General features: G+C 41.6%; 1 protein-coding gene across 2 annotated transcripts in view; it reads left to right on the top strand.

The window, feature by feature from the left end:
- The window catches only part of XPR1 (xenotropic and polytropic retrovirus receptor 1), a 111,055-nt gene that overhangs the window by 52,620 nt on the left and 35,254 nt on the right, over positions 1-23,181 (top strand). For both annotated transcript variants that reach the window (XM_058808186.1, XM_058808185.1), the window contains exon 3: positions 17,151-17,252. In XM_058808186.1, the coding sequence (XP_058664169.1) occupies positions 17,151-17,252 (102 nt within the window). The remainder of the gene's footprint in view (positions 1-17,150; positions 17,253-23,181) is intronic.

Genomic DNA, 23,181 nt, shown 5'->3' with positions numbered 1-23,181 from the left:
CAGATGAGTTGGGGTTTAGTTCTATTTACACATTCTGACCGGAGAGCCTTACTTTTGTGCCAATGTCACCGTTTCCCACGGATTTTTGAGCAGGGAGCTAACGGATCAGCTTGTGTCCTTTCATGTCTCTATTTGCCATATGATTTTTTCCTTGTTACCAAGGCAACCCTTCTACCCAGCCCCTGACAGGCAAGCACTCAATACAATGTAAGTTATTGTCTGGAGCAATTATTAGGCTATTATTAAAGCCCTGTTGAGATATGTCAGTATCCCTTAGGAATTTTAAACAAGTGGGAGCAGAGACAATGGCGAGCATTGGAGGATTGCGCGCTCGTGCCGCTGGTAGCGAGGGGAGGCTGCCCGTAGCCCTCCTAACAACATCTCATAAAAACTATGAGCAGTCTCCCCAAACTGACAGAAGTCAGGATGTGCCAGTGTGGATTAAGATGGAAAGGGGGAAGAGGGCAAAGTGCTCTGCCAGGGCTTTTGGGCTGCGTGCTGCTCCTTGCGTGGCTGCTGTGCGTGCCGAGCGTCTTCGCGTGAGCTCCGTGCAGCCCACGGGGACGTGCTGCAGCACTGAGTGTGTGCTTGTGATGGAGATGATAGTAAAATACCCCCATGCCACGTGGATGGCAGAGTGTTCTTTGTTAGAAAGTCTTGTGCATTCATGATCCCTGTCTGTGTGCCCCGGTTTTAAAAGGGAATTATTCATCAGCAGTGGCAGGATGTGTGGGAGCTGGGCAGTGAGCTGCTAAAATAAGAGAGGAAAGTGGCTCTTGACATGATATGTTTATTTGTTTATAGATTACAGCATGGTGTTTCTTTTCCAAAGGAAGGCTTTTCCAGTTGCCCAGCAGTAGGAATTCAGGAGATCCAGGAGCAGAACTTGCCTTGCAGTCTCCCCTTGCCATACATTCCCTGCTGGTGCCACTGGGGTTGTATTCATGAAGCCACCACTGCACATGCAGCCATAACAGCCCAGCCTTTTCCATCCTTCCCCCTATCCTGGGACTGCATTTTCTGTCGCCTTTGTCTTGCTGATGCAGTCCTTCTGTTGAGCAATAGCAGAACTGACAGGGTTTTATAGCACTGTATCGATTTCTTCCAGGAATTTCCTTCCCAGAAGCTGCAGTGTTGTCATGGGTCAAAGATGTCACCAGACTGATTTGGCGTTTCATTTGTGACAGTTGTCAGAAGAGGCTGTGGCTTGCCCAGAACATCTTTGTCTTGGGCTGTGCAAATGTTAACAGCAGTTGTGAGTGCAGATGGAGAACCCATTAATGAGCTGCATATGCAAAGGAGGAAAAAAAAAAAAAAACAGGAGAGTTTGCAAGAATCTTTTTTCTGGCTGTTGGAAAGTGAGGCTCTTTCTGGTTATTTAAAAGCTCATTTCTCTGGGAAGCTCACTTTAAACTTCTCTAAATAAAAGATCCACCTCCACAACTTCTCCTTCCCACTGCTGGGAAAAGGTGTCCCAAGGTCTCTCAATCCTCCACTTAGCACAGAAGTGGATGGGGTTTGCCTCATCCTTCTGCACAGCAGTTTTATTTATTTATTGTCAATAATATTGTGACAATATTTATTGTCACAATAAATATTTGGGAACGTGTTTCTGTGTCTTTTGTTTGGTGTTCCTCTCAGACTAGGACACAGCATTGTAAGGCTGTAATGCTCAGAACACATTTCTTGGTTCTCATTTATGGTTTTTCTGTGGTTTAGTTCTCACACAGATTTTGTGTCTGTGGATGGCAGCAGCGAGGGCTTCCCATCTAGCAGAGAGATCCAAGTGCATCTGAATCCATCTGCTGCTGCATCTGGCAGCTGTCTGTCAGGTGAAGCCAGCAGTGGGCTCCTTTTTCCAGCTCCTGCATCACTGCAGTGCCTGCTCTGCTCCTCTGGCTGTTGTCCTGACCTCTGCTGAAATAAGGGCTGGGAGCTGTGTGAGCTCTGTGGTTACCCATGGCTTTGTGGGCAGCAGCACAAACCCATGCAAACACTCCTCCCCAGAGCTGCTCAGAGCTTTTTGTGTTCCAGCAGCGTTGGGGGCAGCTCAGCCCAGCTCATTAATGAACACTGCAGCCAGGCACAAGTTGGTTCATAGAGACTTTGTTAAAGGAAATCAGGTTTCATTGCTAATGGCACTGGAGTATCCATCAGCATATGGCTTTTGACAGCATTACCATTTCAGACTCTGAAAATGATGTAACTATTTTACTATAATAAAATAATTACAATTTTTCACAGAGGAATCTAGGGCAGTAGGCTATGGTTCATAAAAACACTTGCTTTGGCAAACATTTTACCACTCAAAATAAGAAGCAATTATTTAAAATTATAAAATCTCTTTTGCACAATGTTGCAAACCTTATTTTAAGTACTGGCAGCGTTCCTGAATGTGTCTGAGCACACCATCACCTCCATGGAACACAGTTTAAGTCTTGTCAGATTTGCCCACTCGAAACTTTGTTGTGAATATTTTAAACATAGGCTGTTGCTGTTGAGCCTTTGCTGCTAGTTGTAGAGGTGGCATGTATTTATACTACATTTTCAGGGAAAGAGTTTATTTTTCAACTTTCAGTGCTAATGAAGCTGCCAATGAGGGGAGATAAATGGTTTGTGGGTATCCAAAGAACAATTCACAGGTCGTTTTTTTAAGTAGCATTAAACATGCTAGTAAGGGATGCTAGGTGCATGTGCTGGTGGGTCTTTAATTGCAAACAGCAGAAGCAAACCCAACATAATAAAATTCTTTGCTGTTAGCTGCAAAAATGCTTTTGCATGAAATGTCACTTGCTATAAATTCCCTAAATTTGCTCTTTTACAATAAGCACAAATGATATCCATTAGCTCAGCAGCAACCCTGCTCAGCTTGGTCTTTTCAAGCTTCTTCTAAGAAGCAAGAGTGATTTAATGTTCAGTGACTTTTGTTTGGAGGCTGCCTGTGTGCCACGGTGTTCTGTGCCTTGTGGGTGTCCCCTTGTCCCTCCAAAAAACCCCCTGTAACTGATAGCTGAGTGTTCTGGGGCTGCTTCAGGTATCCACACATCCCTGAGGAAGGGAAACCTGCTTTTTTCCAAAGAAATGATTACATTTCTTTCAAATGTATTTGCGTTTTATTCTGTACCAGTTTTCCTCGCTGCTTTTGCTACCTTGTGTTGATGTGTCCTCTTGTGCTATACAAACCTTGTAGGGTGGGTGTATTAATACCAAATGGACCTTTCAGATGTCAGGGTGATTATAGCAAATGCTCAGCTCAATCCTGGCTACAAATTTGTAATGTTTTAGACTCCCTGTCTGTATGAAGAATGAGAGAGGTTTTGTCCAGACTTGCTCCTGCTGTGCCCAGTGTTACCTGTGTGTGTGACAGCCTGCAAGATCAGGTGAGCTCCAAAGTTAAAAACTCTTTCCCCAGATGAACTGTGTGTTCATTCTGCCCAAGTCTGTCCCTTACAGAAGACACTCTGTCTTGGCCTCTGGTGCAGGTTATTTCCTTTGTGCCAGCAGTTCCTCTTGGAATGGTCTCTAAATTCAGGATGATTTCTGTGTCTCAGAGTTTAATGCACACGCTACAACAGATACTTGGTTAAGTTTGCATCCTAGTCCCAGGAATCTCCTTTGGTGTCAAATTAGTTTTCCTTCATCCAGCTGGATTTGAAATGACAACAATAGTGGAAGTTCTCACCCCTGGAGAGCAGGGATGTGACAAAGCTTTTGGTGGAGCACCTATCAGTATGGTTTGGGACTTTTTTTTTTTGACAAAGAGTTGTTGGAATCCTTCTGGCAACCCCATCTTGTATTTCTGCTGAATTCTGACTGTTTTGTCATCTGCATGCTACCTGCCATGTGGCACATTTCATGTACTTGTTTGGCAAAGGAGAGGAAAACACATCCATGTTCTGCTTTAAAAATAGTGCTGCCGTCTGTAAGACCACTTGTGTTGTGTGGGGGGACTGCCGTGCTAACACTGTCTCTGGAGGCAGATTGATAGCTCCAGAATTGCAGCTTTGGGCTCTGTGTGTGTGAATCAAGTGATAAAACAGCCAGGAAACCTGAAAATTAATTCATATGTTCTGTGTAAGTTTGCTGGGTGGGGGGGCTTTAATCTTTTGGACTACTTTTTGGTTAAAAATTACCATTATTGCAGAGGAAGGGCAAGAAGCTTCATGAGAAGCTGAGTTGACTCCAGTGGGTTAAAAGAGGTGGCTGGACCTTGTTTAGCAGGAATAAAGGCTGTGTTTCCAACCCAGGGTAGTGGAGACCAAACCAGAAGCAAGAAACTCTTGTTGGAAGCATCAGCAGCTTCCCTCCAGAGAGCCACAGAGGGCAGGCACATGACTAGCATTGCTATCAGAAATATAAATAAATATACATTTGTCTGTATATTGGAACCAGGGTGGTTTAGTGTTGGTAAACATGCAGGTTTTTCAGTTTGAGACGTTTCTTTGAGCTTAGTTGTGATCTTTGTCCTTCAGGAGGCTCTGTTGGATATTTTGTTTGTGTCTCTGGCTTATATTTCCACTTCATTCATTCCATCTTGTCCCTCCTAACCCATCCCTGTGTTCTTTCATGGCTGTAATGAATTAATGATTTTATGTAAATGTGCTGTTTGATGGACTGAGGAGGTGTGCCTTGGGACTTGTTTAAGCTATCACATAGGAAATGCATCATCTGCTTCATGTTTTCTGCAATTGCACTTGGTTTCATTTTTCCTTTATTGCTTTTTCTTCTTCTCTAATTCTTTTCCCCCTCAAAGCATTTCTTTAAATGTGTTTAGACCTCTTGCCTGGATTTGAGGATTTAATTCTATTTTTCCATCCCTGTTCCCCACCCCCTGATTTTCCACCCTAAATGTGAAGGGTTTAAAGATACCATCCCTGCATTACATACCTGATTGCTATTCAGTTCCCAGGGGAGAGGCACCGAGAGCTAAATGCAAGGGCTGGAGGTCTGGGCTCTCTGGTTAGAGTCACTGAATGTCACTAATTAGAGCAGAGTAGTCACTTACATATTTATTCATGTTTCAGAACATTTAGTGAATCAATTGAGTGAATGAACTGGGGCAGCGTCAGTTCTTCTTGTGTTGAATTTACTGAAGGACCAATCCCCAAACCTTACATGCTTAAACCCCCAAATCTGTTGAGGTTGGTTCTTTGTGCCTTGCTGGTGCAGACCAGTATGGATGTAACAAAACTTCATTTCTGTGTGACTTTTACATGAAGCTTTTTCCCCTCCCCTGTGGAAAAGGAGCTGATTCCTGCCTCTGAGATACTTGCCAAAAATAAAAATAATTTATTCTGGTGCGAAGAAAATAATGTTACCTTTAAGGCCATCCTCACTGTTCTTGATGGGTTAATTTGCCTAAAGCTCAAATTAAAATCCTGGCAGGACTTGAAACCAGGACGACAACCACTTGTGCTGGTGCACGAACAAACCACCCAGAACAATCTTGGTGGATTTTTTTAGCCGGTGCAGATGGATTTCCCCCGTAAACACCTTGAAGTGTTGCCTTTCACCAAAATCCCATCTGAATTTAGCTCCTAACTGATAATAGCTCATTTGCAGGGTGGGAGCAGGCTGGTGACAGCCTCCTGGTCCCCCCTCCCTGGGAGATTTGCATTCCATCTGCTCTGGCTGTTGATTAGCAGCATGCCGGCTACATGAGCAGTGCTTCTGGATGCTGCGGTCATCTGTTGTGATAAAATTCTTCTGTGAGGACACAGCCACAGAGCTCAGAGCATGCTGTGGGCACTGAGGATATCCATTCTGGGGCTTGCTGCTCTGGGGAGCTTGGCTGGAACGTGCATGGCTGGCTCCAGGTTTCCCAGAGCATGGCCAAAGCTTTGGTGGACAGAACTTCTCCAAGCTTTGGTGGACAACACTCTGAGCTCCTCCTGCTTCCTGCAGCTGCAGTTTGGGATGCTTGTCTCTCCCATTCTAGTTGTATCACCCCTACTTCAAATAAGGATCAGCCTTTAATTGTACAGGTTTTGCAAAGAAGAAGGTTTCAGGTCAAGCAGAGCTTCGAAGTGGCAATGTCTCGTTAAGTGCTGCCTGGCAAAGTTGCTGTGAACAGCACACAGGTTTCTTTGGAAAGATATCCCATGTTTTTACAGATTTTTTTTGTTCAAGTTTATTGAAAGTCCTGTTCTTCTGTCCTTTTGCACAGCTGATGCTGCAACTGAGACTTAAATTTAGGCTTTTTGCCACTGTCAGGAATAGGGGTAAAATAGAATTAAATGTGGTGGCTCTGTAACACGTCCTTTGAAATGTAAATAAGAAGTGACTTAGGAAGTTGGGCCATTGAGTTTTTTACCCTCAGCATACTTTGAGTTTGTGTTTGGATGCAAAACCTTTCTGTTGGCAGTTACTTCTGCAGTTTGTGTATTCCCTTCCCACCAGGTTTTGTTTGGGAAGTAATAGAGATTACTGAATGGTTTCCTTTTGCCTTTTTATTTAGCAAGTGCCAGCAGTGCTGTGCATTGAGCCTGGGGGAGATGTGGGGGAGAAAAATCACATGCCTCTCAATCTTTCTTCTCATTTGGGGTATAAAAATCCTTTTCAGAAGGATTCATTCCAGTTCCAGTCTGGCAGGGATGCTCCAAGAGGAGATACCAGCCCGTGTGGTTTCTGGCTAGGGACTTGTGCTGTGCAGAATGAAAGAGATTAACTTGGAAAACAGACAAAGAAACAAGTGCAGTCCTGATCTCTGTTGCATTTTAATCTTAAACTGAAATTACCCCTGGAACACAGTAGCTCTGTTGAGGAGTTGAAGTGGGCATTTCAAATCAATCCCTTGGAAAGATTATTTCTTCTCCCCTTGAAGGAAGGACATTTGAACTGGAGCTTATTCCTTCCATGTACTTAAATCATAGCAAAGTGGCATCTGAGGAATGCTGCTGTTGGTTGAATTGGATTTAAACAAACCCTTTAAGTGCAGGGTTGAGCAGAAGGGAAGGCAAGGGATGCTACCTGAGCATAGGAAAAAAACAACTCCAGACTTGTGGGGACCTGCACTGGAGAGCTTCTGCTTATCTTGAATTTACCACAGTGTCTCCAGGCAGGCTTCAGTCCATGTGGTTTAATGAATACAGCAGGGTAGGGCTCAGCTGGGTGGCTGTGCACTGCATGAGCAAGGGGGAATATAACCTTGGGTAGGGTTTGTAGTGTTGTGGAGAGGCTCCTCCAACATCTGTTGCTGTAATAATGTAAGAATTAAAGCAGAAGAATTGCTGCCTTGAGTGGAGAAGCAGCTACCTTAATGTTAATTTGCTGGTGTTTTAGCTAGAATTACATAATTTAAAAAGACAAATATTGGTTTAAATTGTGCAAAATGTTTAGGAGGATGCTGTTGTAAACATTTATGAGAACTAACAATCTGTTCTGTTCCTGAACATGATCTGATTGTAAGGCCCTCTGGTAAAATCTTGCACAGAGCCACTCTCAAGCCCTGTGTCATTGCTCTGAGATACCTCAAAAATACATGTTTCTTCATCTGATAACTGCTTGCTTATTATCTCTTGCCAACTGTTTGCCTTTACTAGCTAGTAAAATAAAAAAAGAAGGAATGAATTTGAGTAGTGTTGGCTCCCTGGGGGGAAATGAAACCATTGAGAGCACGTTTGAAGTAGGTTTGTCTTTGTGCCATGTGCTCACTGTACTCCATACAGGGAGCCTGTTGTTGTTTCTGCATCATTTGTTTTGTCTTTCTGCTTGTTCTTAATATTAATTGAAGTCTTTCCCAAGACAGTTCTGTTAATCTTCCTTTTGTCATTTCCCTCCTACTCCTGCCCTCAATATCTCCAATGAACACGTTCTCCTGTGTCTGAAAAGAGCTCTAAAAGTAGCATTGTTGTTGCTTTTTTAATGGTGATGGTCCATTTATTCACCTGTTAGTTTTTTTTTTTCTCACCAATGCTAATGTTTCTAATTGTTTGCTTAGCATCTGAATTTTATATGTGCTGTAATTGTTATAAGGATGCAAACAGTTTCCTGCAGTGATGGGTATATGTCTCTTATCAGCTCCAATTGTGCAAAATGTTTTCAATTAGCTGTAATTCCCTTCCCTGCCTCCCCTCAGACGCAGGGAGCTGAGCAGGGTCTCTCCAGGGACACCGGTGTGCTTTTCTGGAGCAGCCTTGGACAGGATGGGATGTGGAAATTGCCCTTCCTCATCCCATCCTGCCCTGGCAGCCTGAGGATCAGGGAACGCACCATGCTACTCCTTACGTTTTACAAAAGTCAAAATACTCTCAACCCCACCATTTCCCTGAAAGTTTCCAGTGTTTTAAAGGAGGAGGTATTCACTGTATCTTTATAATCCCACAATTTAGCCATCAGCAGTGGGAACACCCTGAACTGTGAAGCTTTTCCTTTGAGCCATGCAGAGCCAGGGAAGGTGGTAAAGTGCTTTTTACAGTTCTGGTACCCACCAAAGGGGGATGCTTTGGTAGATGGACTGAAGGCTAAATGTGGAAGGGTGATTTCTGTGGTGTCTTTGCACAGATCAGTTGCTGAAAACTGACCAAAATGTTCCTGTAAGCCTTGAGGTGGTTCTGGCTCTGAGGTCCCCACCTCTGTGTCTGGTGGAAGGTGTCCCTGCCCATGGCAAAGGGGCTGGAATGAGATGGCCTTTGAGGTCCTTTCCAGCCCAAACCCAAGTTCAATCTGTTTTAATTCAATAATCCAGGCATTTCCTGTGCTTGTATCAAGGGTATGGGCGTGTGAATCCAGCTCCAGTGAGTTTTGTTGGCTTCTCCAACATCTCCTTGTCAGCTGGGCTGTGTGTGGGGTGGTGCCTTGAGTCATCTCCCCTCTCAGGAGTCCAAGCAGGTGATGTGATATTCCATTTCAGTCAGTCCAACTCTGCTGCCAGAGCAGGAATCTCACCCTCTGCACCTCCTCTCTGCATGCAAGCAGTTCTGTCAGAGGGCTAAACCACAGCAAAGGACTTTATTGATCAGTTTGGTTTTTAATGCCTCTCAGTTTTAATGCTGGCTTGTTCTTTAAATACCAGATTAACTTCCTGAGCTGGTTCACTGTGGATAAGCAGCAGCACCAGAGCAAGGAAAAGGGCATCATATGTGTGTGGGGAAGAGAGGGCACAAAGGACTACCACAACTGCTGCTAAAATTCCCCATAACTCCTTCTCCATGTGCTTTTCCTAGGAAAAACTTAATACATATACACATTAAAAATGCACTGTGTCAATGTTCCTTTAACTGACTGTAATATCAGTTTTGTTTCAATTATTTTCTTCTTTTGGTTATGTCAGATGCTCTGACAGTTTTTTCTGCAGTTTTAATGAGAAGAAAATTGTTGCTGCTCAGTAAAATTCTGGAAGTAAAACTATGAAAGCTGGAGGCTCAATAAAAGGAACATAAACAGTCATTTTATTATGAAGCTTTATTTCCTGACAGAAACATTTTTTGCTTGATTAAAATACAATATCAAACTAATCTTTCTTGGTAAATAAGAACACACATTAAAGATTAGAAAGTTTCCTTTTATATCTCTTTCCATGCCACCTTCCACCTTCATTCAGGAGATGGGGCAGAGAAAGAATATTTGTGGATTTTAGAGTGGTGGATTTTTAAAATTTTACTTTGATTTCCTCTTGCTGTGCTGCATTTCCAGTCCCCAAGGTCTTCTCCCCATGCAAGTCCCCAGTGTTCCATCACTGCTTTGGGGGCTGCTCCAGAATTCCACAATTTAGGGTGATTTTGCCTTGCCTTTCCTGGAGCCTACATTTATACTTAATAAATGTAAAATTTAATTGTTGCTTGGCTGAAAGGTTGGGAGATTTGTCCTGATAATCAGCAGAGGGTTTGCTGAATGCGCTGAGTTTTTCCAGGCTGGAGGGAGAGGTGGAGAAAGTGACTGTATAGAAAAATTCAAGTTTGAACTCTGAGCCCCTGATTTGGTATCAGCAATTCTGGTCTTGGTTTTCCATGCTGCTGTGTGCTTTTATATTTATCTTCTTGGTTTATGGAACAAACTGGGCAATTTAGGGAAGTGTCCTTCCATCCATGGGTTTTAGCAGAAGGAAAGTTTTCCAGACAGGTTTGTAGCTTCATAAAACACAGCTGTGCTATTTACTTGAGGTGCATTCAGTGGATCTTAAAAGCATGAACTGCTAAGTTTTTCATTTAGTGGCCCTGTCACTCATAAAAAAGGGAAAAATATCATCTTGGATGCAGCATTGCTCAGATTAAAGGTTGATTAAGAGGGAATGTAATGGATTTTTTCCTTTTTTCCTTGTTTTCTTTCTTCCCTGGGGATTTTTCTAGCTTCTAGTTGCTTCTGTAACTCTGTTTCTTTAGGGAGGACCCAACTCTCATAGGTGCCCTCCTCATACAGGGCACCACTAAATGTTGAGTTTCTGTGGTTTTTTTTCTTTGTTAAGGTTGGGATTAAATGTGTGAGATGGTGTTTTTTGTTTGGACTTAGATGTTTATTAATTCTTAATATTAATTATCTATATTACAGTCTCAGAAGTTGTGAATTTTATATTAGTAATTAGTATTTCATTCTAATAAGGTAAAAATGGAGACGTATTTCTTTTTGTACAAGGTTTTTTTAAGGATAAACTGTCTAATTGAGAAATTATACTTAAATTATTTTTAACTTAATAGCTAACTACTCGTGGCTTGTAATGTGGACTTTTTAATTTAATTATACAGTGCTACTTGAACTCATGAAGAAGAAGGTGAAGAGGAAGGTAAAGAAGAAGGATGAGTTTCTGCCCTAAAACTTGCATCTTGCTGCATATTCTAAAACCTTAAACTAAGTTTTCCACCATGTGATATTGCACACTTGTGTTGTACCCATAATCTCAGTTTTACCACTCAGTTTTGGAAGCCTTCTCCACGGCCTCAGGTCAATGCAGTGTTCTCTTGGGGGTCAGAGCCTGGCAGCACAGAAAGTGTGCAATTCTCAGTAACCAGGGTTCCAGCAGGAATGGATGGCAGTGCTGAGTTGTTGTCTCATGTAGCATCAGCCAGAGATGCAGGGGACAGTTCAGATCTCATCCATAAGAGGCTGGAATATTTCTATTTTCCTCCACCTCTGGTGTGCAAACTGTGCTCTGGGGTTTTGGTGCAACCACAATTGCTGCTCTCCTGTCTTGCTGTAATGAAAAGCAGAGCTGGAGGCAGCAGGTGAGCAGCTGGGGGAAGGTGCAGGTGTGTTGTGCAAGCTGGGAATGTCCTGGTGTGATCCTGGTAATCCCACAGAGCTCTGGGATCTCTGTTTGCATCTCTGCCTGCTGGGCACCACCAGCAGACGTGGTCTGGGCAGGTTCCTGTGTGTTCCAGCTGAGTAACTCAAGCCTGCTGCTCTCCATTCTCTGTCCTGAGGTAAAGGTCAGGGTGCAATTTGACTCTGAGTTCCTGTTGACTGTCTTTCCTTCACCCTGGGGTGTGTGGCAGTGTTTCTGGGCTAGTTCATTGGGAGCCTTCTGCAAAAACACATGTGAATCATCACGATTTTTATTCAAAAGAGAGAAATTTCAGGGTGGTTGTTAGCCGGGGAAAGTGAGTATTGATGTCCCTGTATGGTGTCACCTGGCATCCAGGTCTGTCATCCTTTATTATCAGTATTTTTATGGTAGCTTTTGAAATACTGCTGGGCATTTGTGCTGCTTTTCTTTAATTTTAAAATTTTTTTTTTAATCACAAGTTTCTGCCCAGCTGCCCTTCAAATCTGAGCTCTACCACATAGGCTCAGTTTTATAATTCTCTCTCTGAATGGTGCAGAAGTGAAGCATTAGTGACTCTCCTGGAATAGCTGGCACAGACTGGCACTGCCTTCCTTGCTTCCAGGAGTTATGAGAGGTGGATTCTTGTGTAAAGAAGAGCACCTGGAAACTAAAAAACCTTGGAATTGTCTCCTCACACGTGGCTACTTTGTGGCCTGGTTTTTCTGCACCTGAAGTTCATACCAGGACTCTGTCATTGCTTTGGAATCTGTGTGTACAGAGTCACTACCATAAATCATTTATAGTAGACACTTGGTTGAATGTCTAGCTTGTAGGCATGTTGTGGAGGTTGCTTTTTTTCCAGCTAAACAAACCAGCTGTAAGAATCTGGCTGGTTTTCCTTGTGAGATTTCTGTGATAGAGTCTAAAAACTAAGGCAGGAGGATTTTTATCAATCTGAAAATTGTAATTTCTAAAGGTATTTTGGAATAGGTTTTGTTCACTCTGGGTTAATTGATAAAAAACAACAAAATGGTGAAGCAAAACCTGAGAGAACTTGTGTTGGTGACTGGCAGCAGTTAAGGCAATAATTTAATAAGCAGATCTAATTTGGGCTAAAGGATTTGTTCAGTGGAGAGATGTGCTGGCTCACAAAAGCAGGTATAGCCTGCTTTGAATTTTCTTGACATTATTTTTAATATCAACTAGCTCAAGAAGCTTCTTCCCTGATGATTTGACATTAATTTGAGGTCCACTTTTGGTGGATGGAATAAATTCCAGAAGAGATGCACACACCATTACATGTGTAGGGTGGAATAACCTGAACACAAATGTTCCTTTATTTGCAAGCAGATTTTTTTTTTTTGTTCCTTTATTTATTTGGCTTCCTTCTTCTTCCTACAGCAAGAATAAGTCCTAGGAAGAAATTTCTATAGCTGTACTTTAGGCATGTAAAAGTCTGTACAAGCAAACTTTTATTTGTTCCAAGATGGGGCATAAAAGTTCATGAAAGTTTCAGTAAATAATCCAGTTTGCAGCTGACTCAAGTGAGAAAGGGATTTGCCTTGTGGAAAAACTTTTCCTTTGGAAAAACACCCCAATAAACACCAGGAGTGTAAAGATAATAATCTCAGTCCTTGCATTAAGGGACTTCACAGTCTGATTTTTTTTACTTTCAGAATTTCTGTGCTGTGTGAGAATTTTGGTGCTGCAGATCTGTCAAGGGTATGAGAGAATTGTGATGGTTGAATAGACAGACAAAGCTGATGGGATTTTGGAGACAGATCTATGTTTTCATTATAGTGACCCACTTTTTAGTGTCTTGAGTAGCAATAAAAGTGGCTTTTTCTTCTTTTTTCCCTAGTGTGCCACTGGACCTAGAAGTATAAGCAGTTACTGTCTTTATAGAAACAAGAAAACTTATAGCTTTCTGATTTTTTACTAATTGTTTACTAATTGTAATTAACAAAAAAATGTTAATTTTTCATAACACAGATCTGTTGCTGTAGTCCTAGTTGAGTGCTGGGTACAGCATATGGAAAAATTAAATAAAAATTAGTGTATTCAAAGTGGTGCTGATGTTAAACTTGTGATCACCTGTTCAGTATTATTTGATGTGTTTAATGCCAATGTTGAGCTTGATTTTTATTTTTATTTCACTGACTAGATTTCAGATGCCTCCTCATAAATCAAATTGCCTCCTCTGTAGCTAAAGTGTTGAAATAATATTACTCAGATAGAGCTGTTTTGTGGCAAACAGAAGGTGATTCAGAGAACTACACCTGTGCTGATCTCACAACGAAGCTAATTAATCTTTTTTAATTAAATGTTCTTTAAAATTCAGCATGATAAAGAGTAAAGGGCTTATTAAAAATGATTATTTTAAAGGGCACTACTGTAACAAAGAAAACTTTTGCTGGTGTGTTCTTGCAAGGGAGTGAGTGATGCTGATCATTTGTTTATAGACTACAGCTGCAGAAAATGAGAAATTAAATGAAAAGTTGAGAGGAACACTGAGAAATGAGTGCATGAGGCAACTTAGGGATGTAATTTGGATGTTATTTGTTCAGGTTCTGTTTTAGGTGTGCCAACATCTGAGCTGTCTGCAAATCTAAAAATTAGAGGGAGTAGATCTAGATTGCTGCTGCTTTGGGCTTTGCAAGTAAAAGCAAGAGATTTGCAGGCTTCCTGTGGGTTTTTATTTAATTCAGGCCAGGGAATCCATGGGAGGATGGGGTCTGGAAGGTGCAGTATTGATCAGACAGTGTGCTTGGAGCTGAGGGTGAATGGAGAATGAAGGCTATAGAAAAGGAACAAAAGGAAGGTTAGGCCAGCCCCCCTTGGCAGCTGGAGCTGGATGCCTTTTAGAAACAGCCCCTGTTGTCATGGAGCTCCTGAAGCCAAGGCCAGGGGTTTGGCACTGTGATTTTCTCATGGCAAAACAGCCTTGTCCTGTCCTAGCCTTGGGGGGGGAATAAATAAATGAATAAATAAATAAATAAAGGCAGTAGCCTTGGCAGCACTTGTCTATTATTGCCACTCAGTGTCTGAACTGCAGTGGGACCAGCACCAAAGGAAAACCTTTTCTTCACAGAGATTCCTGATTTTTAAAATTTATTTATTTATTTTAAAGCCTGGCATCTACCCTGGCCTGCAAAATATCTTTTATAAGGCAGCATTTGGCATTTTGAGAGGGATTTTGAATAGTTTATGTAGAACTTGCTTTTCTCTGAGTCAGCAGTGTTTTGAGGTTGAGATAGAGACCTGAATTCCTAATCTCAAGGGTTTTGGAAGGGCTTCCAGTAGGAGCTGGTTTGTGTTCAAAACCCATTTTCCTGTTCTAAACTTTGGATTATGGTCAAACTGTTCAACACACTTATTTGTAATTCCTTGAACTGGTCAATAATTTACAAAACAAGATACTAGTAGTGTTATTTGGCATTGATTATGTTAGTTTACCTCTATATTGCTTTACTGAACTTTTAGAAAGTGCTGTTTTGTTTGCACAGAAATATTCATGCTTGACTTTATGGACAAAAAGTATATTACATGCTTAAAGAGATTTTGGTTTTGTTTTTTGGGGTTTTTTGTTTGGTTTTTTGTTTGTTTGTTTTTTTTTAATCCTTTGGTAGTGACAGAAGTTTAAAAACTTGCTTGGTCTTACTATTATTTTATGAATGTACTGAAACACAAAAGCAAGTTGTGGTGGAAGAGGTTTGGAAGAGGAAAGCAGTGAACCTGTGTGCTTTTATTTCTTTATGGTTTATTTTTTAAGTGCAGGGAATGATGTCTTCCCCATGTCAGAAAGCACCTCTAGATAAATTTTCTGCTAGACCTGGATAAACTCTTTGTGCTGGAGAATTTGCCTTTCAGGTCCGTCCTTAAGAGTCAGCTCTGCTTTGGTACCTCCTGATTACTATTATTTGCAAAGTTTCAGGCATCTAGTGAATAAAATCTCTGCATTTTTGGTATTGTATAATTGTAATTTCTGCTGCTTCACCCCCTCCCCTGTTTGTGCTTTGCTGTCAGGTCACAGATTTGGAAGTCTTGGAGGCAAGTTCAGATCAGCTTTACTGGGAGGGCCCCAGGCTGGGATGTTGTAACTGCTGTGGTTCTGCTGTTAGGAAGAAAAGTTATTATTTTATTTTCTGTGCCTGTGGTGCTCAGCCTGCCCACGAGGAGGGATCCATGTGGGAGCTCTCTGTGGAGTGGGATTGCTCATCCTTGCTCCCGAGCCCTGGAGCAGGGCTGCAGTGACCCTCCAGTGGTTCTCCTGCAGCCCTGTCATCCCAGGGTTTGTTTGCTCCAGGGAGGGCGTCCTCATCCTCAGGAGAAGCCACAGAGCTGCAAGGATAATGACTGGATGAGAAAATAACCCTGGGAGCCAAAGCTTGGAGTTTGGAACAGGCTTTGGGGCCCTTGAGAATTCTTCTCTACCAGCCCTTGGGTGGTGGAGTTGTAAACACCAGGCAGAACTGGTTCTTTTCTCTCTGTTTACTCTTTAAAGCATCATCAGACTCCAGAAGAAGACAGGCTTCATCCAAAGCTGCCTCTGCACTGCAGTTTTGTGTTGTGTTCTTTGCTCTCTCCATACCATCCCTTAAAAATGGTACTGGCATTTGTGTGCTTAATATCAGAGCCAAACCAGAAAAATCTAAATGTTGAAAATTTGTATTTAAATATTCTCTTGAGGTTGGTTTTACCTAGAAATTAATGCTAAAATAAAGAGATTTCTTGGTTATGACAGTCCAATATGTGTATGTGAGAGTGAATAAAACTTCACTGTAGTCATTTGTCTTCTCAATTTAATAACATTTATTTCAACATCTGTTTGAATCTGGTAGAATCAGCATCCCTGGAAGTGTTCCAAAAACATGGATGTGTCACCTGGAGACATGGTTTAGTGGTGGGCTTGGCAATAATGGCATTCACTCATCTTAATCCAACCTGAAGCAATTCTGTGGTTCTATGGTCTGCTTCTCAATGTTGTTGAGACCATAATAAATCTTAATTTTCCTGTTTGTGTTAACACTAACCCTTACAATCTGTGAGAGTGCATGAAGATTCAGGGGCTGTAACTATGGGAGGGTATGAAGAGTCTGCTCTGCTTCAGCATTAGGAACATTTGGTTTTTGACAGTACTGAAATTGGTAATTATAGCCTGTCTTGATTTTTTTTTTTACTCATTAAACTAATTTCTTAATTACTAGAAAATGCATTCTGTCTTTGAGATTCTGCACTATATTTTTTATTACAACAAGGTGACTGAATAGCTGCTTTAATTTCAAGTTTTGACTTTAATTATGGAATTGTGTGTAGTTCTTGCAGAAAAATTAAAACTGTTCCAGAGCAGTGGGGTGAAGGAGAGTTGTGGATCTGATCACAATAATCATAATTTAGGCCTTTTCCTTTCAACTTTGCTTATGAGAAAAGCTTTTATTTTCCAGGAGGGAAGCTTCCACACAGTTTTCAGTGTGGATTTCTGTATGGATTTTAGTTTGCTGTGATGCTGTTTGTATTTGAAGGATTAGCCTGATGAGAAGGTGGGAATGGTGGCTGAAGCCAGTGAGTCCTCCTGGAAGATCAGGTGAAGGCTTCAGTTAAAAACTTGGTTTTTTCCTTCTGAACATAAATGTTTGCCAAGCTAGAGTGAATACTTGGGGTCAGCTTCAGTCTTTAAACAAAAATGGAGTTGTGAGGTCTGAAATAGCACTTGGAGGATCCAAAAGATGATGGGAACTTTGGTCAGGGTGCTGTTATGAGCATGTCCTCCTCTGTCTTGGTGCAGTTCCTTTGACAAGCCAATATGTGTTCCCCCCAGCCCTTTGGACTTGGTTGTTCTTCTTCCTCTGCATGGCAAAGATGGAGGATTTGCTCTGAAGAACTATTTCCACTTGTAAAATTGTCCCTATGTGCTTCTGTTCCAACTTCTTTGTTTTTCTATTTTGTTTTGTAGACACAGATGAGGACACGGTGAAAAGATGTTTTGCCACGTTTGAAGAGAAATTCTTCCAAACCTGTGAGAAAGAACTTGCCAAAATCAACATTTTCTATTCAGGTAAGGTGCTTATTTTGTGTGTATTTGTGGAAAATTCAACAACAGAAAAAGGGCCTGAAGGTCCCAAACTTTCAGGATAACCACAATGGTGAGGCAGGTCTACCATCAGGTAATTAGAGGGTGAGTTTGTGTGGAAAACTGCTCTGGTTTAATCACAGATCTGGAGCTCAACCCTGCTATTAACCTGGCTAACCCTGCCTGGAGGGAGAGTGAATGTCAGGTGATTTCATTTCTTTGAACTTTCAAGGTATCCTGCTGAACTTTATGGAGATTTCTTCAAACTAAAGGGCACAGTCTTTCAATTTTTATTTTCTTAACAATCTCCTGGTGACATTTTAGGTGTGCTGAGCCTCCTAGCTGGTGTGTGCTGAGCTTCTGCAGGAACAGCTCTTGTGGGCTTGCCTGTGTATGATCATCTTGATGGGTCCAAAAAGTTTTTAAACACTGAGCTCTCACTGAAACCTCTGCAGCTTTCTGGAGTACAAAATCCAGCAGCAATTGCCATAGGCTGTGTATTTTGAGTAAAAATGTTGTGATGGTAAGAGTGGGGATTTCTAGGTGTCATATACCAAGTGCTGTTTTTTGTTGTTTCCTCTGCAAAATTTACCTTCCCATCCTGTGTTTTGAAAACAACTTTAGAATGGGTTAATTGGAAATTCACCCTGTAATATTGCTACAAAGGGCTTGGTGTGCTCTGGCTCCTCCTGCCATTACACTTCATATGATTTTCAGCCTCTTTTGGGGAGGTTTAAAATGGGGTTTCAGCTAGAAAAGCATTTAAATGTAGAAACAGCAGTGCATTGGCTTCCTCTTAATGTGTTGATTTATTAACTTGGTGCTATAAACAGGATTTGCACCACAATATGGTAGCCTTTTTTAGTTCTGATTTGAATCTGATAACAAAGGCACAGCTGAATTGTGCAAAAATATTTTCATAACCATTGGGTGCCGACTTTATTGCTGGCGGTTTTACTGCCAGCCAGGATCTGGGTTGTGAACTTGAGGAGAGCTGAAAGCGTGATGGATGCAGTGGCTGAGCACTGCAGCTTCCCACTGCTCAGCTTCCATCTAGGGAAGTAAATCTCCTTGGGGCTGGCTGGGCCTGCTCTCCCAGCTCCCTGCAGCACAGTGGGTGTCAGGACAAGAGGCAGTTTGTTTGGTAAAATTGATATTTTTCATTAGGTCAGCTGGGTTTTACACTTTATAGGCATTTTTCTGCCTGCAGTTCATACGTACCTAACTCAGAGCACTGCTCTGTGTTGTTTCCCTGGGAGATCTTGTGCTTCTGTCCCAGACCTGAGGGTTTTATGCTCAGAAATTTCCTTTCTGAGCCATATCAGATCCTGTGCACTGGGAGCCAGACTCTGTGCAGGAAGTTCTGTCAATTTAGATGCACAATACAGATTATAATTTCCCCTAATGAGGACCTGCTGCCACACGTGTACCCACATGCACACACCCATTCCAGCATTGTTTAAAATGGCATTAATAACATAGGCTAGGGTTGTTTTTTTTTCCCCAGCTAGCTGTCATTTCAAAAAGTTCCAGGAGAAAATATATGTAATTTGACAATCTCCTGTGATAAGATTAAAATAAGGCTTTTATTTGCAGAGAAGCGACGTGACTTTCATAGAATGGAAACCCTGTTATTAGGGTTATTAGCATTGAGCTGCAGCAAGAAATGTTCCATCAGTGCTTCCTACCCTTGATCCTGTCAGAAATTTGTCATGTTGGACCCTATTGTAACTCCAGGCATGTGTTGGCTTGGATTATGACCTGGCACATCCTATTTATTATAGGTTTGTTACACAGCTTATTACACCCCTGTCTTTACTACAGTAAATATTGTTCATTTTTCAAGAAAATCAAATTTTCTGTTGATCACTGCTTCATTTCCTCATCATCTTTCCCTAGGCTGAAGGCTTCTCAGTGGGCATCACCCACAGCACAAACAACCTCATCCTCTTGGGGTGGCCTGGTCCTGAACCCCAATTCCTCCATGGAACACTGCTGCAAAAGCCTCAAAAGCCTTTCCTTGCCCTTCCTTGTGTTCTCCCCTCAAACATTCCCTTAATTCCCCAGCCCATCATCCCAGCTCAGTGGAAAGGAAAACTGCCATTAACTAAATCAGATTTGATTAAAAATTTGCAATTTTTTTTGACTGCACTCAAGAAGATCCATCCCCAACTGAAAGACAGAAGAATTGCAGTAAAATTTTCAGATGGTTCCAGCAGAGGAATGCCTAGTAAATGCTGCCTAGCCTCTTTTTACTAATAGTTCTAATTTATTAGAATTATTTTACTAATAGAAATAAAACAAAAGTAGAAAACGACCATATAAAACCCTACACAACAGGTTACAAAAGTTACAAAGCTGGCCTGAGCCACATTTCCAGCACTGAAGAGACTGATAAAAGACTAAATAAGCCAAGCTACAACCCACAAAAAAAAGACTTTTAAGTTTATAATCTCTTTTAGAACAACAAGAGCTTTTCTTGTTTAATATTATTATTTTTATTAGACTGGTAAATACTTCACCTATAAAATAAACAATTTTCCCCACTTTTCTCCAAATAAGTATTTTTCTGAACCAATTAAGAAAAAAACCTGATTAAATCTACTTTTGATAAACCCCTTCAGTAGTTCTCTCCCATTTTTCCTCTAAACCAAAACACTCTTCAAGTGCTAAAGTTTTGGGTTGTGTTTGGGATTTTCTAGATGACAGGTTCATTATTTTTTAAATCTCCATCATCAGGACTTGGCTGAACAGTAGCCAGCAGCATTTCTGTGGTTAATTTAGGAATTGTTATTTGTAGGAAACCCTGGCTTTAAATTGGGAAGGAAAATATTGAACATAAAATGTACTAGTTGGGAAGGGGAGGAATGCTAAAACTAAAATGTGTAGCTGGCAGGAGGTTCAGGCTGTTGATCCCCTCCTGTCTGGTGGAACAGCCTTTGATCACACCCATGCCCATGTAAATTGGAATCTGGGGGGAAATTTTCCTGGTTCCTTGGTGCTACAGTCTTTTTTCCATCATCCTCATGTGTGAACTTTGATTTAAACTTGGAAAATGAAGTAAAAAACCAGCTTGGAGCTGCGTAGTTGAGGTGATAACACTTGAGGCTCTTTCAGTCAGGATTTTAGCAGCATTTTTTGGGCCAAGCTGCTGATTTATGGCAAGCAATTTTGTTGAAGTCTGCCACTATTGGGTTTGGATTTCTTGTTAGTCTTGGCCATGAAATTACACTTGAACTAAGGGCTCTGTGGGCATCAGGTCATGCAAAATGCTGCAACACAAGGGTGGTTCCAGTTTCTAAGCTTTTTTTTTAGCTCTCTTGTGTGACATTTTTTTTAAAATCACTTTTCAGAATGTTAAATTAGTGATAGACAGTGCTAAATTAGTAGCAGGGGTATATGACACTTCAATGATTTTGGAGTACACTGCAAACTGAGAAATTATTTCTATTCTGCTTTGCTCTTTCCCTGGGCAATTCCCTAGGAGCTTTTCAGAACAGCAACACACTTTGTTTTGTTTTGTTTTGTTTTGCTTCTGCATTGAGTCTCAATGGTAAAAAAATCATACTTTAATAAGAAGAAATGATTTGTGGATGGGATAACTAGAGTCAGTGCAGGAGAGAGAAGGTGGTGACAGGATGGCTGCTTCTCAGGAGGGGCATTTTTTATGGATAGCTGCAGTCATAAATATGAAACATAAATATTTCAAGGCATCATATTTTCTTTAAGCATTGTGTTATTAGGTTGATGGATGTTGGGATTTTTCTGGACATAGGGACAATGGAACAGTGCTTTCAATTGAAAATATTAATTTAAACTCTTCCATATCTACTGATTTGATTTAAAGGAAATTTCAGTGTATCACAGATGGTTTAATAAATGTTTTCAATATAGAGAGTGAACTTCTGAGCTTTATCGATATGAAGGCTTTTGATTTGAACAGATATCTGTTCCTTCTTCCCCAGGGAGTTCCCAAAGTGGGGAGGGATTATTGTTTTGGCAGTCTGATCTTGTTGTGGTAAATATTATGTGGTTGTAGGCTGTGGGCAGACAATTCTCACTGTGGCAATTCTCATTGCCTCTGTTTCTGTGGAAGTTGGCAGAGAGGAGTTGCCCTTTCCTGCTTTTTAAATCTTCTTCCTTTAATAAAGTTCATAAGTAAGATGTTTAGAGTTTCAGACTCCTCTGTACTTGATTTCCTATGTTGATCCCCATTTTCTGTTAGGAAAGGCATTATATATTTGTGCATAAGGTATTTGCCTTCTCCTTCTGGCAAATACCTTATGCACAAATGTATAATTATTTACAGAGTAGTTTTGCTCTTAAAATTAAGCAGAATTGAGTTAGACAAAGGAAAAGGAAGAGTAAATCAGAGTAAATCTGAGTGGGGAGCAATTGAGAATTGTCATTGAGTTATGTAAGATACTAATGAAGAGAATTATATTGACATCCAGGAACCTGTTGGGGCAGAGCTTTGTATGGTAGAGGGACCTTGTGGCTCTGTGGTTTCTGGTGCAGTGCTGGGTGTCCTGCTGGGTGGAGGTGGCTCCAACACTGTGAACCTGGTCAGCATCTTCCTGGCCAACACCAACACCCCATGCTCTGTGACCCTGCTTATCTACAGAGATGCCAAAGCTGTGACTGAAGCTCTGCAGGGGCAAAAAAGCCTGGAAGGAACCAGTTGTACAGAACAAAGAGAATGATAATGGTCTTAACCATGCTGGTTTTAGCTTTAAAAGGTTGTTATTTAGCCAAAAATATTGTTTTCTGAGAGTACATAAAGCAGCATGTTGAAAGGAACACCTTCTTCATACTTGAGGTGTGAGGAAGAGAGACGTTCTGAAAACACATAAAAATGACATTTAAGTGCAGGCTGATGGCCTCTTTAATCAGTAAATAACAAGGCAGTGCTTCTAAAGTGAGGAAAAGAGGGATAAATTATTGCAGTGGATCATGTAGAGCAGCTAGCAGTGTTGTAACTCCTGATCAAAGCTGAGCTGTGTTTGTCTGTCGCTGGGAGCTTGGCACAGGGGCTGTGCTGCTCTCTGAGCAACAAAATTCAGTGTCACATTTGAAGTGTGGGGTTTGTCTTCTTTGATTTCCCTACTGTCACATGAAAAGATAGTAAACACCAAGTCAGTAGTGGGTGCACAGATCTGAAAAACGCTTTGCTTACTCACTGTCATGTTTCATAATATTGTCTAACAGGATTTTTCTCTAATGCTCCTGGTGCACTTGATTTATGTGGGAAAGAGGAGCAGCTTTACTGTTGTGCTCAGAGTAGATGTGTGGTCAGTGCTTTGGTATTTGGATGAGGCCCTAAATGAAGCAGCATTAATTTAGGGTCCAGGCAGTGTGGGGAAGCCTGCCCCACTGTCCTTGTGCTGGTTTGCCATCCCCAGGTACCTCTTCCATCCCTAACAGGTATTTGTGTGGTGCTGGACTGAGATCCTCTAGAAGTCAAAGCTGGGATGGAAGCTGAGAGGTCTCAGTTCCTGGCTAATGCTGCTTTAGTCTGTGCTGAAGGGACAGCCCCTTGATTTTGACCCTATTAATTTTATTTTTTTTTCTGGAGAATTTGTGTGTTTTACATAGGTTTAATGAGGAAAGCTTCCTCTTTTTCTCTGTCCCTGTGAGACCACATCTGGAGTTCTGCATCCGGGTCTGGGGCTCACAGCACAGGAAGGACATGGACCCAAGAAGGACAAACACCCATTAGAGTGGGTCCAGAGGACTGGAGCACCTCTACTCAGACAGGCTGGGAGCGCTGGGGATGTTCAGCTGGAGAAGAGAAGGTTCCAGAGGTCCCTTACAGCCCCTTCCTGTGCCTAAAGGGTCCAAAATTGCTGGAAAGGGACTTGTGACAAGGGCTTGGAGTGCCAGGACAGGGGCGAATGGCTTAACAATGACAGAG

The sequence above is a fragment of the Ammospiza caudacuta genome, chromosome 7 (assembly GCF_027887145.1).
Source record: "Ammospiza caudacuta isolate bAmmCau1 chromosome 7, bAmmCau1.pri, whole genome shotgun sequence".
NCBI classification, from domain to species: Eukaryota; Metazoa; Chordata; class Aves; order Passeriformes; family Passerellidae; genus Ammospiza; species Ammospiza caudacuta.
This window is presented reverse-complemented; position numbering and strand designations above follow the sequence as displayed.